Here is a 19,281-nt window from a genome sequence, read left to right as displayed (position 1 = left end):
TGACAGGAGTCTTGAGTCATTTAGGCTTGATCCTGGTGGTTACTCCTAATCCCAGGACACTGGTGATCATTATCCAGTTTCTCCCAGTAATTCTAAACCAAACGAGAGGAAAGGCCGAGGTGGTTTGGGAGGAGGCAAAAAAACATGGACAGAAGCTGTTGGTGAAGTACAATCATGGAGGAAAAGGCTACTTGGTCTCGCCCCGTTTCTTTTAAAAGTTTACTGAGATATAACTCACACCATATAATTCACCCATTTAAAGTGTACTACTCACTGGTTTTTGATATATTACATTAATTTTAAAAAATAGTGGAAAAAATATATAACAAAATTTGCAATCTTAACCATTTTTTAAATGTATTATTATCTATTTCCAATACTTTTTCATCACCCCAAACAAGAAACTCTGTACCCTTTAAGCAATGACTCCTCATTGGCCCCACTCCCCAGACCCTGGTAAACTCTAATCTACTTTCTGCCTCTATGAATTTGCCTATTATAGATATTTCATATAAGTGGAACCATACAGTATTTGTCCTTTTGTGTCTGTCTTATTTAACTTAGCATGTTACAACAATATTGTAGCATGTAGCAGTATAATTTATTTTTATGGCTGAGTAATATTCCATTGTATAAATATATATATATATATATATATATATATACACACACACTACATTTTGTTTACCCGTTCATTGATGGACACTTGGGTGGAAAGTTTGTTTTGATACAGTTTTCAAATCATTGAAGTTATCAAGAAAGAAATAAATGATCCCATGTAATTATGACAGTTTTCCATTATTTTCTCCTTAATAAGTTGGGAATACAGTGCCTCTCTTCCTTTCTCTCCAAGCTATTTGTATGCTATTACACTACTTCAAGATAAAGTGAACAAATGCACTTAACAAAGGCCTGCATGACCTGGACTCTGTAGACAGCTCCAGCCTCTTTAATTCCACCAGCTTAACCTTGTTTCCCATTAAGCCATTTGCTCTTTTTCGTCTTCTCTTTACACATGCCGTTCCCTCTGCTTGGAATACCCCACTGCTTTCCCCAGTTAAACGGAGCCCTTGCAACTTGCTTCTAGCTCTTTCCCTTTAAAACATTTACTATTGTGATTGCTGACTTGTTTCCGCATTAGTCTGTAGCTCCTTAAAGGAAGGAAATGTCTTGTTCTCCACTGTAATCTCTGCACCTATTGTAGTGCCCGCTTCTTTCTAGGTAATATAAATACTTAATTATTTCAGTTCCCTGTACAACTTGGTTCCATAATTCACCATATGCCTGGTTGGGCCAGGCATAAAATTGTTAAAATCATGAAGAGTGGGAGTGAAAGTGAAACCTGGGCCGAGTCTTCCGGGATTCCCAGGCAGTCAGAGGAGAGCAAATTCCTCACGCCACGTGAAGTGTAGTTACAGCGAAGTTCTTTTGTCGGGGGAGGGGTAGGGAGGTGTTTGTTGTTGCGTCGCTACAGAGGACTTTACGGTGAAGAGACCTAGGGGGTCCTACCGGCAGCAGCCGGGGCAGCCCGGGAGCCTTTTCTGGAGTCTGATCATGTGACTTTCAACATGGCGACAGCCTTGGTTCATTCCAGGAAGGGGCGGAGCCTGGGCAAAGGTCAGGCTCAGAATTAGGCTATAGCGGGGACTGTGCTCGCCTTTGCAGACAACTTATCATGGAGGCGAACAAGTGTGGGTGAGTTCTCTGTGCCACCACGCAGTGTGGCCATACGGGCTTCTGACCTGTCTTTCAGCTCAGGAATCTGTCCCTATACCCCTCTTCCCCAACCCTGGAGAACCCAAGTCTCTGGAATCCCAAATATTCCAACCATGGATTCCTGAGATGTTCATCCCAGGGACCGCCTAGCTGGACTGCGTACCCCAGACCTTTATTTAGGAGATGCCCTCTGGACTTTCTAATCCTCAACTAAGATCCCTTTTTCGGACCGTCATCTCTGATACCCCAGCCTGGAGATCTTCCAGCCCCCAAACCAGCCCACTGGTACCCTTGTTCCTGAGATTTTTTGGTCCAAAGACCCCCCGAACTCTCCTAACTGGACTTTCGTCCCTTTCCCCCACTCCCCCACTCTCCCAGTTCCTCCAGTGGCTTTGAGCCTGGGGAAGCTGCGACTATGTGTAGGGTAGAGGCCCCGGCACCGGCCCTTCTAGTCCTGTACACCACCTGATAGGCAGAGGGGAGGCGGAATCGGCGGGGAGCCACAGCTTGGTAGCTGGTGTGGAGAAGACAGATAGCAGTGCTGGACTGTATCCGCCTTTAGAACCCGAGCCCTGCCCAACCTCCAGCCTAGTTTACTGACACCTACCCTACCCGCTCCTGATCTCCAGACCTCAGGGTTTTCCGGAGCTGAAGAATGACACCTTCCTGCGAGCAGCCTGGGGAGAAGAAACAGACTACACTCCTGTTTGGTGCATGCGGCAGGCAGGCCGCTACTTACCAGGTCAGGGTCAGGGCCTCGGAGTCTAGGTAAAACTCTGGAGGGTGAAAAGTTTTTGAGGGGCAGAGGAGGGCTCTGGAGGTTCCACAAGGCTGAGCCCTGCTTTCCCTTTTTTGTCCGCAGAGTTTAGGGAAACTCGGGCTGCCCAGGACTTTTTCAGCACTTGTCGCTCCCCAGAGACCTGCTGTGAACTTACTCTGCAGGTGAGGGGTCCACAAAAGAGGGAGAGGTTTATGCTCTCAGCTCGCCACTTAGCAGTCTGTCTTCTTTCCCTATAGCCACTGCGTCGCTTCCCTCTGGATGCTGCCATCATCTTCTCCGACATCCTTGTTGTACCCCAGGTACCTGCTCAAATCTGATTCTTGAATGGGTAACAAAGGGAAAAGACAGTCAAGGCTCAAGATAAGCACTTATCCTTATGGGACAGAGGGAAAAACAGGCTGGAAGAGATGGAGTTTGGCTGAGTTTTATTCTCCTTTTCCTCCTTCCTGGCATGGGTTGAACAGATCTCCTCCTCGTGGAGTTACAGGTTGGGAACCCGGACGTTTTCTCCCCCACCAGGCACTGGGCATGGAGGTGACCATGGTGCCTGGCAAAGGGCCCAGCTTCTCAGAGCCATTAAGAGAAGAGCGGGATTTACAGCGCCTCCGGGATCCAATAACAGTGACCTCTGAGCTGGACTATGTGTTCAAGGCCATCACCCTCACTCGACAACGTCTGGCTGGGCGTGTGCCACTGATTGGCTTTGCTGGTGCCCCGGTAATATGGAACAGGGCAGGGACTTGGGCTTGGAGAAATTACTCTGGCAGGTCTGGGTGCAGACAAGGGAAGGAAGTGTCTATCTGGCTTCTCCCTTTTGCAGTGGACTCTCATGACATATATGGTTGAGGGTGGCGGCTCAAGCACCATGGCTCAGGCCAAACGCTGGCTTTACCAGAGACCGCAGGCCAGTCACCAGCTGCTCCGCATCCTCACTGATGCTCTCGTCCCATATCTGGTGGGACAAGTGGCTGCTGGTGCCCAGGTAAGTCCTGAGGGAGAGACAAATAGGCTGGGATTTTGTCTTTATTTATTTATTTATTTTTGGCTGCATTGGGTCTTTGTTGCTGCGTGCGGGCTTTCTCTAGTTGTGGCGAGCAGGGGCTACTCTTTGTTGCGGTGCCTGGGCTTCTCACTGTGGTGGCTTCTTTTGTGGCAGAGCACGGGCTCTAGGCGTGCAGGCTTCAGTAGTTGTGGCACGAGGGCTCAGTAGTTGTGGCTCGCGGGCTCTAGCGCACAGGCTCAGTAGTTGTGGCACACGGGCTTAGTTGCTCCACAGCATGTGGGATCTTCCCGGACCAGGGCTCGAACCCATGTCTCCTGTATTGGCAGGCGGATTCTTAATCACTGCACCACCAGGGAAGCCCTGGGGTTTAGTCTTTAAGGACCAGAAACAATACAGTTCCTTATACCTGTGAGGGTAGGTGTCTAAATACCAGGCACAAAATAAGCTTGGCATGAAATGCTCTGGCTGGAGCAGCTAAGCCCAGGCACTGGCAGGGGGCCTTAATGCTCTGTGTATTCAAAGACCAAATCTAGCACTGGGATCTGGAGAAGGCAAAACTTTTTGACTGGAACTGGGCTTATAGGCTTAGGCAGTCTCAGGGGTTGAAGTCACTTGGGGAAAACTGAAGGAAAATGGAGGCATATTCTGTTTGTGGGGCCCAAGATACTTCCTCTTTGTGTGTTACGCATTTCTTTTCTAACTGTAGGCATTGCAGCTCTTTGAGTCCCATGCAGGGCATCTTGGCCCACAACTCTTCAGTAAGTTTGCACTGCCCTACATCCGTGATGTGGCCAAGCGAGTGAAAGCCGGGCTGCAGGAGGCAGGCCTGGCACCAGTGCCCATGGTAAGGATGGGGATCAGATGAGTGAAGGTGGGCCCGTGGAACTATCAGGTTAAGTCCTGCATGGACCGAAGTGACCACTGGAGGGCAGAAGCACAGCTGAGCTATATTAGGAGGCATAGCAAAGCCCTGGACCGACTGAGATTTGCCCTTTCCCCCAGATCATCTTTGCTAAGGATGGACATTTTGCCCTGGAGGAGCTGGCCCAGGCTGGCTACGAGGTGGTTGGGCTTGACTGGACAGTGGCCCCAGAGAAAGCCCGGTGAGTGATGGAAGGTGTGGTGGAGGGGATGCAACTGCCATATGTGCAGTCACCAGAACAGGGCACTGACTCTACTTCCAGGGACTGCGTGGGAAAGACGGTGACCCTGCAGGGCAACCTGGACCCCTGTGCCTTATATGCATCTGAGGTAACAACCAGGTCCCTGTGTGTGTCTGTGTTTGTTTCTGTGCACTCCCATGGTTCTGGATATGGTTGTGTTTATTACTGTATGTGTGTTTCTGTTATCTGTTTATCCCTCCCCTCCACTCCACTCATACCATGTGAACTCTAGGAAGGCAGGAGTTTCTTCTCATTGATTTTGTTCATTTGTGTTTTCTTAGCGCCTGGCCCATACTAGGCACCCGATAAAGTTTTTTGAATGACTGTATGAGTAACACTGAGTAGAAGCATGCCTACATGTATGTGTGTCACTATTATGTAGAGGGAGGACAGAGGTGTGCTGGCCCCCCCTGTAGCCACTGCCCTGTTGGTCCCCCCAGGAGGAGATTGGGCGGTTGGTGCAGCAGATGCTGAATGACTTTGGGCCGCAGCGCTACATTGCCAACCTGGGCCACGGACTTTACCCTGACATGGACCCAGAACATGTGGGAGCCTTTGTGGATGCCGTGCACAAACACTCACGCCTGCTTCAACAGAATTGAGCATAATCCTTTTCTCTGAAGTACCACTAACACAGATGATTGTTTCCAGGAGAATAAAAGTTCCAGAGTTGGAGTCTTGCATGTGGTTTTGTTTGTGAAAGATCTGTGCCCTTATCCTCAGTTCCTTCTTAGCCTTTTCCTTCCCTGGGCCTCTTTCTGCATCCTCTCCCACGAGTCATGGGACCTCGGGTTATCAGTGAATATGTATGTAGGACTTAATGTCAGGACCTTTACCACCATTTTGCTCTCAGATCTCCAAGCCCCAGAGCTACACAGGGCTGTGCAGATCTTCCTAGGAGCTGGAGCTGTGACATTTGCAGGGAAATGGGGTCCCTATAGCATATGAGGCCGAATTGACAGGGCTTTGTGTCTGGGGAGGGAAGGGTGTATAGATCAGAGTGGGACACAGAAATGGCTAGAATACTTCAGAAAGGCCTGTTGAGGAAGATGGAGTCTAGGTGAGCAGGGAGAAGCTGAGAGGCCTTCAGCTTTGACACCAAAACTTGGGAAGACATAAAGACTTGGTTAAGTTGCTTAGGATTAGAGCCTTAGACTTGCATCACTGAGGCAAGAAGGTTTCTGAAGCCAGTAGGCCCCATGCACTCAGGGTTGCTCTGCATTCTTTTCTGCGCATACCCTCTAATTTTCTCAGTGTCTTGCTGTTTCCGCTCTTCATGGTGGTACCTACTTGCTGGGATCAGGCTCTGACAGGCCTATGAGCTCTGGAGAGGGGTGTGGTGCAGTAGGAAATTCTTCATTTGTCATTCCACATCTTAGACCATTTAGGAACCCACTGTGCTGTATAGCCTAACCAGCTCCCTGTCCCAGCCAGGCGATGGAGAAGGGAGAGAAGGGCCCCATTTATTGAAAGAATACAATTTCCGATTTTAGAAAAATGATCTTTTCTGTGATCCATGATTTATTCATAGAAAAGCACTGTGAGTTCACACACTTGCTAAAAAACGGCAATTGTGATACAGAAATGGGAGTGGCGTCGTCTTTTTTTTTTTTTTAAACCAACCTATTGGGCTGAGAGGTTGTTGGGCCCGTAGCTGGATGGTGAGACTTTGGTAGCCACAAACAGCAAATGCAACTTACTGGTTAGTGTGGAGAAAAAAAAAGTGACACAAACAGTTTGTCAAAGACAGGAAAGTAAAGCAAACAAAGAGGTCCTTAGTTCACACTCTAACTATACCACCCCTTCCCTGTCACACCCCACCCCCTACTCGGGAACTAAAACATGAAACAGTAACCACCAAGACACTGGCATCTAAATGACTTCCGAATGCCTGTGCTACCTCCTATTACAATTCCAGGCTGAGCAGAGGGGTCAGGAAGGTAGCAGGAACATGATACACTGTGGAGGTCAGCCAGGGCTAAGACAGGGGTTGCCCACTAGAGCTAGAAACTAGTCAGAAAGGAAAAGGCCAAATGCATTCCAGCCGCAGCCTCCAAACCAATGACCAGTGGGACTGTGACAGAAGCAGGCAGAGGAAGCTTGAGGTAGAAAGGCAGGGGAAGAAAGCAAGTACAGGGTAAGAAGAGAAATGTGGCGCTGAAGGAGCCACTCAGGGCAGAGGGAGACTAGTGCTTAGAAGCTTGTTTGGTGAGACAATGGTGAATAAAGGAGGCACAGAGATGAGGAATGTGTTTAGCTGGTAAGAGAATAAGAGAAATGGGGACAAGAGATCTGGCAAAAAGAGAAGGGACACATTCAGGCAGATCCTCAAACATGAATTCACAGACAAACCTACATGTGGAAATATACACAGTTACAGACACGGACATGTTTATACACATGCACTTACACAGTGTGCCCAGATACACAAACACTACACATGCATCGACAAACATCAACACACACACACAGATACGTATTTTTATATGTTCACAAATGTGTATACCCTCACACAGAAACCCACCATCCAGGGCTTCCCTGGTGGCGCAGTGGTTGAGAATCCGCCTGCCGATGCAGGGGACACGGGTTCGTGCCCCGGTCCGGGAAGATCCCACATGCCGCGGAGCGGCTGGGCCCGTGAGCCGTGGCCGCTGAGCCTGCGCGTCCGGAGCCTGTGCTCCGCAACGGGAGAGGCCGCAACAGTGAGAGGCCCGCGTACCACAAAAAACAAAACAAACAAACAAACAAAAAAAGAAACCCACCATCCAGTACACAGACATGTCTTCACACAGACACAGACCTGACACAGATACACATAAATATACATGTGCACATACAGGCATGCACAGATATATCTATGTGCACAGATGCACGTACATAGCCATCCAGATCCACACACACACACAAGTGTAATTACAGATGAAACCAGATGCTGTCTAAAACAAAGATGACCAGAGAAGATGAACATTATGAGCGCAGTGGCCTCCCAAACCTTCACCTTCTCTCTGCCCTTGTTTCTCAGGAGCAGGCCCCCAGAGAGAGGCTGTGTGAGGCAGGAGCAAGAGCTTCTGTGTCCTCATGGCTTCGTGAGGTGAAAGTCTAAGTCAAGACCGGGCCCTGCCCCTCCCCATCACCGGGCTGTCAATGCCCATCTGCAGGCCGGGGTTTCTGCATAGACTAGACTTGGAGTTTACTCTAATGGCCATTTTTCTCTCTGCCACCCCCACTCTTCCACTGCCAATAGCATATCCTCTGCAAGGGAAACCTGAGAAATGGTTGTGAATCTCCTCAGAAAACAAGCCTATCTTCCCACCCACAGCTACCCATCAGATTAGAACCAGAATTATAAATAGTTACAATTTTACAATGTAATTGGCAACACATATACTATAGTATTTACAGTACCATAAATGCTTCTGTTTCTCTGGTTAAGCAATCCCTGAGACGGAACAGTGTTCTGTGTTTGCCAAGGAGAGAGGGCCAATGCCCAGGACACGCAGGATAGCGGGGCGTGAGGTGGCATGTGTGGGGTTTCTGATAGGTCTGCAGGGCCCAGCTCCTCCAGGAACAGTGGGCTGTTGTGAGAACCTTGACAAGGCATGTTGGCTAGAGTTGGACTCTCCCCATGCTTAGCCCTGTGGTCCTCTGGCTTCAGCCACAGGTGCTCAGAGTCCTCTCAGGGTGGACAAATGTTTGTGTCCTTGGCCTCACCGGATGGTACCTGGGAGCGCAGGATGCCCCAGCAGCGAGCTATCTGCTCTCTCAGCCAAAGCGCTCTCGCACCAGCAGCATCAGCTTCTTCTTGCCTTTGTAGATTTGTTTGAGGTTGTCGATGAACTGGGCAAACTGCAGGTGGCCATCCTGCGGCAGCAGGAAGGTCTCCCGGGCCTTGCTCAGAAACTCAATGAACTCTCCGTAGTGGCGAGGGCTGATGTGTGTCAGGCGCGAGTGTGTGGTGTTGATATAGGCATTGATGGTGGCATCTAGCAGCTGGCGCAGGGGAGCTTTGTCGGTGGACATAAGCTTTCCCGAGCTGCGGCGGCCTGGGATGCCGGCCAGGCCAGGTGCAGTGACCGTGCAGCGCCGTAGGATGTCTGAAAGCACTGTGGCACAGTGCACGCTCTTCACCACCAGGGGAATCAGGGCCGCCAGCTCATTCTTGCCCAGGGAGTGGCTGAGGGCACACGCCCAGAGCACATCGTTGATGGCCGGGTGGGTGTCCTGGTTGTAGGCTAGGTTGAGATGGCTCATGGCCAGTGAGGCCAGCTTGAAGGCACGTAGCGGGTAGCCACGGAGCTCCATGTAGCGGGCGATGGTGAACAGCTGTGAGTGAGTCATGCCGCCAGCAGCAGCATCAATGGCAATCTGGTAGGCTGCTTCAAAGGCGATGTGGTCCTTCTCACAGAGTGTAAGGGCCGATAGGGCGCAGCTCTGTGGATCCTTCATAGCACACTGCAGGGCCAGCGTGCGAGCACAGCTAGCCAGCTCTTCCCGCTGTGGATAGTCAAGACTGAGGCGCAGGATAGTGGTGTGGGATACGGCTGTGGCAGCCACAATGCTGGTAGCCTCGGTGGGGGTGAAGAGTGTGTACCAGCTCTGCAGGATGCTCACCAGGGCCTGCACACCTGTCAGGGAGAGCCTGAGCTCAGCCGTGGCCATCCGGGTCCTGATCCAGGTCTGCCCAGACTACCGTTTGGGGTCAGAACTTGGCCTGCAGAGACGAGTTCTCCCTCCTTCTCAGCAGCCTTGAGATGATCTGAGGCAACCAGGGCAAGGGGAACATCCCAGACGCCCAGACCCTGTTTGGGGTCTCTTCCCATCCCTTCCTTCCCCAGGTGAGAGTGTTGAAGGTTTCTGCAGGTGCTCTAAGCTCCTCACAAGGATGGAGCAACAGAGCCTGTGGTTTGCCTGCCCCAAGGCAGGAGTCGCAGATCTGCCTGGGGGTTCTAGCTGAAGTGGGGCCTCTCAGGGTAGAGTCTTGTGCTGGGGCTTTGGGCTCTAGATGGGGTCCCGAGCCTCCAAGTTGTTTGGGGTTTCTCAGAATCATGGACAGGGACTGGGACCAAACCACTGGGCCAACTACCTCCCAAGGCTGCACTTGAGTACTTGTGGCTGAAAATTCACTCTCTCAGAATGTCTCTGATCAGAGGGTCAAAGTGCTGCTGACATCAGGGTATGGTCCAAGCAGTGAGGGCAGAGTTTGGTCAGGATGAACAGAGGCCATCTTCTCCTACCAGCAGCCTCATCCTTTCCTAGCCATCAGTAATAGGAATATGAGAGCTCTAAAGATTCGTCGTCCTGTCCCAAGAGTAGGGCCTAGGAATCCTTTCCCCTGGGGGTACAGGGAGCTGGGAGACTCACCCACTTCTGTAGCACATGTCACCAACCACCGCACCATCTCCCGGCGCCTCCAGTTAAGGGTTGATAAGGTCATCCTCATCACCTGGGCAAAAAAGCAGCCTTCCCAGTTGGCTAAGCATAACTGCTATAACCTCCCACTCCCCACTCCCCCTTGCCGTTCCTTTATGCAACAAGTATTTATTGGTGTCTTAAATAGCCATCTCTCCCCTGATAACTACAGATGGGTTTGTTTAATTTCTGCCCTACCCCTGCTACCAATCAGATAGAACACTCCTCTGATGACCTGTAATGAATAAAGCCCTTATTACCACACCTTGCTTGACTTGGAGGAATGGGGGTGGGGTAGGGAGAAGACGGGGACCCTGTGGAGCCTAAGGCTACACTGCTTGACTGGCCTTAACTTCAAAACAGAGGCCAGTGTTGAGTCCTTACCTTGTGTCTAGCCTAGAAGCTGTGTCCTGGGGACAGAGAAAGAACCAGTCCTGGCCCATGCCCACTCCAGTCCCCATGGGATCTTATCTTCTACCAGTTGTCACTAGGCCAGAAGTCTAAAGTGGGGATGGCCCACTTGTCCTCCATACCTGTAACCCCAGCTCCAGGGCCACGTTGAGCAGGGTGCTGTCTGTACTACTGTCCGTGGGTGTAGCAATCTTGAATGCATCTTGGGCCAGTTTGAAGATGAGGGAGGACGAATGAATGTGCTTCTGTATTGCTTCCAGGATTGTGCGGAGCCTCAGAGTGTCTCCTACAGGTGCCGAGAGAAGGGGCAGGGACAAGGTCTTCTTTAAAGCTTCCCTGAACAGTCAGCTGATCACAACAGGTACTGGTTGAACTGGTGGCTATCAATGCACTGAATGTTTCTGAAGGCCACCATCTCTTCTGGGTGGTCAAGCTCTGTCTCCACTGAACCCACTGGAGGCTCCTTCCTTCCCCAGGCACCCACATGAATTCACCTCTCTCCACCTTTTCATCTGCCTCTACCCCTCACGCTCTTTTCCCTCAGGATCTTTAGGTCCCAGAAGTCATTTTCTCGAACACCTGAATTTTGAGAGCTACTTATACAGGAGAAGGAAGCCACATTATTGCTAAAAAAAGTATGCCAGTCCTATAGTTTGTTCCTCAGTACAGCTCCCTGGAGCAAAAAGGAGCTGGGCCACCACTTCCTATCCAGTAGGCAAGTATGAGTGCACAGAGTTAAGGAATACATTGCAGGAATGCCATGTGTACCATATGATGTGAAGGTCACTGTATAATGGCAGTAGGGTATATGAAAGATTGGTGTATCTTCTGAGGGGGTAAAATGTGAAGTAAAGATAGAACAAAAAGTAGGTCTTATGTTTTACCAAGAGGTGCAGTGGTAAGAGTATACAGACTTTCGAGTAAAGTACATTGGGAAGTGAACCTAGTTCAGCCATTTACCAGATCAGTTACTTCATGGAAGTAATGGAAACAATAACCTTTTAAGGTTGTTGGGGGAATTATAAAAAATTTGTGTATAGTTAATATTCTATGATTGTACTTTTATATAAAAAAGATAAGTAGCAGTCTGTGTGTGTACAGCATGTGTGTGCACACATATATGAACAGGAAATACCTGAGAATATTTATTATAACACCATCTTAGTAGTAGTAGTTATCTTTGGGTGTCAGGATTGAGAGATTACCTTTTTTTCTTCTATCATCTTTAAAAACAATTAAAACATTTAATACACGCTGTTTTTTTTTTTTTGGCCACACCTTGCGGCTCATGGGATCTTAGTTCCCTGACCAGGGATTGAACCCGGGCCCTTGTCAGTGAGAGCACCGAGTCCTAACCACTGGACCACCAGGGAATTCCCCACAAGTTTGGTCTCTATATCTGTGAGTCTGTTTCTTTTCTGTTATATTCACTAGTTTGTTGTATTTTTTAAGATTTCACATAAAAGTGCTATCATACAATATTTGTCTTTCTCTGTCTGACTTAATTTACTTAGCAGAACACCCTCCAAGTCCATCCATGTTGTTGCAAATGGCAAAATTTTGTTCTTTTTTATGGCTGAGCAGTATTCCATTGTGTATCTATCTATACCATCTCTTCCTTTTTTTAAAAACATCTTTATTGGAGTATAATTGCTTTACATTGTTGTGTTAGTTTCAGCTGTGTAACAAAGTGAATCAGCTATACATATACATATATCCCCATATCCCCTCCCTCTTGCGTCTCCCTCCCACCCTCCCTATCCCACCCCTCTAGGTGGTGTACCATCTCTTCTTTATCCATTCATCTGTTGATGGACACTGAGGTTGCTTCCATTTCTTGGCTATTGTAAATGATGCTGCTATGAACACTCGGGTACATGTATCTTTTTGAATTAGTGTTTTAATATTTTTTGGATATATACCCAGGAGTGGAATTGCTGGGTCATATCGTATTTCTATATTTAGTTTTCTGAGAACTCTCCATATCATTTTCCACAGTGGCTGCACCAAGTTACATTTCCACCAACAGTGTACGAGGGTTCCTTTTTTTCCACATCCTCGCCAACCTTTGTTATTTGTGTTTTTTTTGAGGACAGCCATTCTGACAGGTGTGAGGTGATTATCTCATTGTGGTTTTAATTTGCACTTCTTTGATGATTAATGATATTGAGCATCTTTTTATGTGTCTGTTGAGCATTCCAAATAGACATTTGGAAAAATGTCTATTCAGGTCTTCTGCCCATCTTTTAATCAGGTTGTTTTGTTTTTTTTATGTTAGGTTATACGAGCTGTTTATATATTTTGGATTTAACCCCTTATTGGTCACATTATTTGCAAGTATTTTCTCCCATTCAGTAGGTTATCTTTTCATTTTGTTGATGGTTTCTTTTGCTGTGCAAAAAGCATTAAGTTTAATTAGGTCCCATTTGTTTATTTTTACTTTTTACTTTTTTTTTTTTGCGGTACGCGGGCCTCTCACTGTTGTGGCCTCTCCCGTTGCAGAGCACAGGCTCTGGACGTGCAGGCTCAGCAGCCATGGCTCACGGGCCCAGCCGCTCCATGGCATGTGGGATCCTCCCGGACCGGGGCATGAACCCGTGTCCCCTGCATCAGCAGGCGGACTCTCAACCACTGTGCCACCAGGGAAGCCCCTATTTTTACTTTTATTTCCTTTCCTTTAGGATACAGATCCAAAAAAACATTGCTACAATTTATGTCAGAGTGTTTTCTTCAGGGAGTTTTATGGTTTCTGGTCTTACATTTAGGTCTTCGATTCATTTTGAGTTTATTTTTGTATATAGGGTTAGAGAATGTTCTAATTTCATTCTTTTACATGTAGCTCTCTAGTTTTCCCAGCACCATTTATTGAAGGGTAGCTCATTTCTTTTTATTGGTAAATAATATCCCATTGTATGGATCTACCTCAGTTTGTTTATCCATTCACCTACTGCAGGGCATCTTGGTTGCTTCCAGTTTTTGGCAATTACAAATAAAGCTGCTATAAACATTTGTGTGGACATAAGTTTCCAACTCATTTGGGTAAATACTTAGGAACATGATTGCTGGATCATATGGTTAGACTATGTGCAGCTTTGTAAAAAAACTGCCAAACTGTCTTCCAAAGTGGCTGGACCTTTTGCATTCCCACCAGGAATGAATGAGTAGCCTGAACCCTGAGGCCTACCCTAACGATAACCCATACCCTGGAACGTACACTCCCCCTAACACGTATCCGTACCCCAATCTCGATCCTAAGCCTCACAGGGGCCTAACCCTAACCCTAGCTCCAACCCTGACCCTGAACCCTAAACCTCACCTGTAGCCTGAACCCTGAGGACTAGCTACTCTGCTGCTCTACATCGTCACTAGTGTTTGGTGTTGTCAGTGTTTTGGATTCTAGCCATTCTAATAGGTATGTAGTGGTATCTAGCTTTTGTTTTAATTTGCATTCCCCAAATGACATATCATGCTGAATATCTTTTTATATGCTTGTTTGCCATCTATATATCTTGTTTGGTAAGGCATCAGTTCAGGTCTTTAGTGCATTTTAAAATTCAGTTGTTTGTTTTCCTTATTGTTGAGTTTTAAGAGTTATTTGTATATTTGGGAATACAAGTCCTTTATCAGATATTGTTTTGCAAATATTTTCTCCCAGCCTGTGGCTTATCTTTTCAGTGTTTTTCACATAAGTTTTAAACTTTAATGACGCCCTACTTATCAATGTTTTCTTTCATGGATTGTAATTTTTGTGTTGTATCTAAAAAGTTATTGCTGGGAATTCCCTGGCAGTCCAGTGGTTAGTACTCCACGCTTCCACTGCAGGGGGCCCAGGTTCGATCCCTGGTCCTGGAACTAAGATCCCACAAGCTGCACGGCGTGGCCAAAAAAAAAAAGTTATTGCCAAACCCAAGGTCACCTAGATTTGGTCCCGTGTTATCTTCTAGAAGTTTTATAATTTTGTGTTTTACCTTTATGTCTGTACATTTTGAATTAATTTTTGTGAAAGGTGTAAGGTCAGTGTCATTTTTTAAAATGTGGATGTACAGTTCTTCCAGCATTTGTTGAAAAGACTGTCCTTTTCTCCTCTGTCAAAGATCAGTTGACTATATTTGTGTGGGTCTATTTCAGAGCTCTATATTCTGTTCCATTGAACTAGTTGTCTGTTCTTTTGCCAATACCACACTATTTGATTACTGTAGCTTTATATTGTCTTGAAGTCAGATGGTGTTAGTTCTCCAACTTTGTTCTTCAATATTGTATTGGCTGTTCTAGGTCTTTTGCTTTCCCATACAAAGAGAGTTTATCGATATCCACAAAATAAAATGCTAGGATTTTGGTTGAGACTGTACTACTGAATTTATAGATCAAGTTAGGAAGCACTGACATAATAACAGTATTGAGTCTTCCTATTTATGGACATGGAATATCTATTCATTTAGATCTTCTTTTATTTCTTTCCTCAAAGTTTTATTTTCCTCATATAGATCTTGTACATATTCTGTTAGATTTTTCTTAGTACTTTTTTGAGGGGTCCTAATGTAAATGGTATTGTGGTTTTTAACTTAAAATTCCAACTGTTCATTGCTGGTATATAGGAAAGCAATTGACTTTTGTATATTACCCTTGTATCCTACAACCTTACCATAGTCAGTCATTAGTTCCAGTTTATTCTTGATACTTTGGGATTTAACATAGACAATCAAGTCATCTGCAAACAAAGACATTTTTATTTCTTCCTTTCCAACCTATATATCTTTTCTTTCCTTTCTTGTCTTATTGCATGAGCTAGGACTTCCCGTATAATGTTGAATGGGAGTAGTGAGAGGTGACATTCTTGTCTTATTTCTGATCTTCAGGCATCTATGTTCTCTCCATTAAGTATGATGGTAGCTGGAGGTTCTTTCTAGATGTTCTTTATAAAGTTGAATCAGTTCTCCTCTACTCCTAATTTGCTGAGAGGTTTTGTTTTATTTTGTTTTAAATCATGAATAGGTGTTGGCCTTTGTTAATGTTTTTTTCTTGTGTCTATTAGTATAATCATATGATCTTTCTTCTTTAGCCTGTGGATGTGATGGATTATATTAATTGATTTTCAAGTGCTGAATCAGCCTTGCATTCCTGGAGTAAATCCCACTTGGTCATGGTGTATAATTCTTTTCACACTTTGTTGGATTCAGTTTGCTAATATTTTGTTGAGGATTTTTTGCATTTATGTCCATGAGTGATACTAGTCTGTAGTTCTCCTTTTTTGTACTGTCTTTATCTGGTTTTGGTATTAGGTAATGCTGGGCTCGTAGGATGAGTTAGGAAGTGTTCTCTCTTCTTCTATTTTCTGGAAGAGACTGCAGAGAGTTCGTATCATTTTTTTCAAGTATTTGATAGAACTCACCAGTGAAATCTTCTGGGCCAAGTGCTTTCTGTTTGGAAGATTACTGATTCAATTTCTTTAACAGATATAGGCCTAGATTTATTTATTTATTATTTATTTCTCCATGTGTGAGTTTTGGTAGATTGTGTTTTTCAAGGAATTGGTCCGTTTTATCATCTAAGATATCAAATTTTAGAGAATACGGTTTTTCATAATATTCCTTCATTATCCTTTTAACATCCATGGATCAATAATGATGGCCCCTCTTTTCATTTAACATATTAGTAATTTATGTCATCTTTTTAAATTCGTTTGTTTTTGTTTTTTGGCTAGCCTGGCTAGAAGTTTATCAGTTTTATTGATCTTTAGAAAGAACCAGCTTTTTCTTTCTTTGATTTTCTCATGTTTTCCTATTTCCAGTTTCATTGATTTCTGCTCTAATTTTTATTATCTTTTTTTTTTTCTGCCAGCTTTGCTCTTCTTTCTCTAGTTTTCTAAGGTGGAAGCTTATTTTATTTTATTCCCCCTCACCTTTATTGAGACATAATTGACATATAATATTGTGTTAGTTTAAGGTGTATAATGTGACTTGATATATTTATTGCAAACGATAAGGTTAGTTAACATATTCATCACCTCACAGTTACCTTTTTCTTTTTTTCATTGAGGCAAGAACATTTAAGATCTACTCTTTTAGCAAATTTCAAGTATACAATACAGTTAACTATAGTCACCATGTTAACTATAGTCACCATATTAGATCCCCAGAACTTATTCATATAACTGGATGTCTGTATCCTTTGACCAACATCACCCCATCCCCTACCCCATCAACCACCAATCTGTTTCTACAGTTCAGCTTTTTTTAGATTCTCACATATGTGAGATCATACAGTTGTCTTTCTCTGACTTATTTCACTTAGCATAATGTCCTCAAAGTTGCAAAATGACTGGATTTCCTTTTTATGTGTTTTTTTTTTTTTTTTTTTTTTTTTGCGGTACGCAGGCCTCTCACCCCTGTGGCCTCTCCCGTTGCGGAGCACAGGCTCAGTGGCCATGGCTCACGGGCCCAGCCGCTCCGCGGCATGTGGGATCCTCCCAGACCGGGGCACGAACCCGTGTCCCGCGCATTGGCAGGCGGACTCTCAACCACTGCGCCAGGGAAGTCCCCTTTTTATGTTTGAATAATATTCCATTGTGTATGGATGTGCGTATGTACATGTCTGTATATATACTACATTTTCTTTATCCATTCATCTGTCAACAGACACGTTGTTTCCAAATCTTGGCTATTGTGAATAATGCTGCAATGCAATTAACATGGGAGTGCAGATATCTCTTTGAGATAGTGATTTCATTTCCTTTGGATATATGCCCAGATGTGGGATTGCTGGACCATACATGGTATTTCTATTTTTTAATTTTTTGAGAAACCTCTATACTGTTTTCCAGAGTGGCTATACCAATTTACATTCCCACCAACAGTGCACTCCACATCTCTTATCATTTGATAATAGCCATTCTAACAGGTGTGAGGTAATAGATTATTGGTTGCAATAATTGGTTGTTTTCTAACATTTGCATTTAACGCTATAAAATTTCCCTCCAAGCACTGCTTTCACTGCATCCTACATTTCTGATTAGTTGTATTTTAACTTTCATTTAGTTCAAAATATTTAAAAATTTCTCAAGATGTCATCTTGATCCATGTGTTACTTAGAAGTGTGTTGTTTAAACTCCATATTTTGGGGGATTTTTTTCAGTTATCCTTCTGTTTTTAATTTCTAGTTTAATTCCACTGTGACCTGAGAGTATACTTTGTATGATTTCTATTCTTCTAAATTTACTGAGGTGTGTTTTATGGTCCAAAATGTGGTCTATCTTGGTGAAAGTTCCATGTGAGCTTGAAAAGAATGTGTATTCTATTGTTGTTTGAGAAGTATTTTATCAATGTTAATTAGATCCAGTTAATTGATGGTGCTGTTCAGTTCAAGTATACCTTACTGATTTTCTGCCTGACTGATCTATCAATTACTGATAGAGGTATTGTGAATTCTCAGTGGATTTGTCCATTTCTCCTTGCAGTTCTATCAGTTTTTTGCCTCATATATTTTGATTCTTTGTCGTTAGATGCATATACATTAAGGATTATTATGATTTCTTGGAGAACTGACCCGTTTATCACTATGTAATACCCCTCTTTTTAAAAATTAATTAATCAATTAATTTTTGGCTGCATTGGGTCTTCGTTGCTGTGCATGGGCTTTCTCTAGTTTCCGCGAGTGGGGGCTACTCTTTGTTGCAGTGCGCGGGTTTCTCATTGCGGTGGCTTCCCTTGTTGTGGAGCATGGGCTCTAGGCATGTGGGCTTCAGTAATTGTGGCTCGCGGGCTCTAGAGTTCAGGCTCAGTAGTTGTGGCGCACAGGCTTAGCTGCTCCGCGGCATGTGGGATCTTCCCGGACCAGGGCTCGAACCTGTGTCCCCTGCATTGGCAGGTGGATTCTTAACCACTGTGCCACCAGGGAAGCCCTGAAATGCCCCTCTTTATCCCTAATAATTTCCCATGTACTGAAGTCTGCTTTGTTTGATGAACATAGGCATTCCAGCTTTCTCTTGATTTGTGTTAACATGGTATACCTTTCTCCATACTTTACTTAGTTGTTGTTTAAGGAATCTGACTGTGGTTAAGAAACAGTTTTTAAGATGAAAATAACAAACTGCCTCAACTAGTATGCATGCTTTCCTGAGAGAATATCTTTTCCAAACTCTTCCTGCTTTCAGTGTAGCTGGTTTGATAGTGAGTCTCCAAGGTATGGAAAGTGGGGGCCAGAGTGTTGACAACACGTCATATGTGTGGTTTATTTGTTTAAGCCGTGGCCACTGTTTTTAGTTCAAAATATATGGAAAGGTAAAGCATACAAACTCAGTCACAGAAGAGTTAAATATCTGCCTAAAGGTACAGGATATAAATGAAGCCCAGTGCTGTTCAGTATTTGTACTTAGGGTGTATTTGCTTATTTTAACATTGCCTATCCATTAATTGTGGTAAAATATATATATATATATAAGAAAACTTGCTATTTTAACTATTTTAAATTGTACAATTGAGTGGTGTTAATCATATTCACCATTGTAAAATATCATTCATTGTGTAAATACCAGCACTATCTATTTCCAAAATATTTTTATCATCTTAAACAGAAACTCTGTACTCATTAAGCAGTAACTCACCATTGTTTCTCCCTTTAGCCCCTGGTAACTTCTACTCTCTATCTTTATTAAGTTGCCTATCCTAGACCTATATGTGGAATCATACAATAATTATTTGTTTTGTGTCTGAATTATTTCACTTAGCATAATGTCTTCAAGCTTACCCCATGTTGTAGCATGTTATCAGAACATTTCTTTTTAATGACAATAATAATATTCC

At 44.8% G+C, this 19,281-nt stretch overlaps 2 protein-coding genes across 2 annotated transcripts in view; one reads left to right on the top strand and one right to left on the bottom strand.

Moving 5' to 3' along the window:
• The first annotated feature begins 1,544 nt into the window (after positions 1-1,544).
• On the top strand, positions 1,545-5,346 carry UROD (uroporphyrinogen decarboxylase). The gene is made up of 10 exons (XM_059043181.2): positions 1,545-1,695; positions 2,346-2,458; positions 2,579-2,658; positions 2,734-2,796; positions 3,017-3,214; positions 3,318-3,479; positions 4,207-4,344; positions 4,503-4,603; positions 4,685-4,751; positions 5,104-5,346. The coding sequence occupies exons 1-10, from the start codon at positions 1,676-1,678 to the stop codon at positions 5,263-5,265; spliced, it is 1,104 nt and encodes a 367-aa protein (XP_058899164.1). The 5' UTR covers positions 1,545-1,675; the 3' UTR covers positions 5,266-5,346.
• Positions 5,347-6,161: 815 nt separating this feature from the next.
• The window catches only part of ZSWIM5 (zinc finger SWIM-type containing 5), a 281,277-nt gene continuing 268,157 nt past the window's right edge, over positions 6,162-19,281 (bottom strand). Inside the window, exons 12-14 of the mRNA XM_059042702.2 lie at positions 10,606-10,769; positions 10,025-10,106; positions 6,162-9,288 (exon numbers count right to left, since the gene is read on the bottom strand). Of these exons, the coding sequence (XP_058898685.1) occupies positions 8,426-9,288; positions 10,025-10,106; positions 10,606-10,769 (1,109 nt within the window). The 3' untranslated portion in view covers positions 6,162-8,425. The remainder of the gene's footprint in view (positions 9,289-10,024; positions 10,107-10,605; positions 10,770-19,281) is intronic.

Source organism: Kogia breviceps, chromosome 1 (assembly GCF_026419965.1).
Source record: "Kogia breviceps isolate mKogBre1 chromosome 1, mKogBre1 haplotype 1, whole genome shotgun sequence".
NCBI classification, from domain to species: domain Eukaryota; kingdom Metazoa; phylum Chordata; class Mammalia; order Artiodactyla; family Physeteridae; genus Kogia; species Kogia breviceps.
This window is presented reverse-complemented; position numbering and strand designations above follow the sequence as displayed.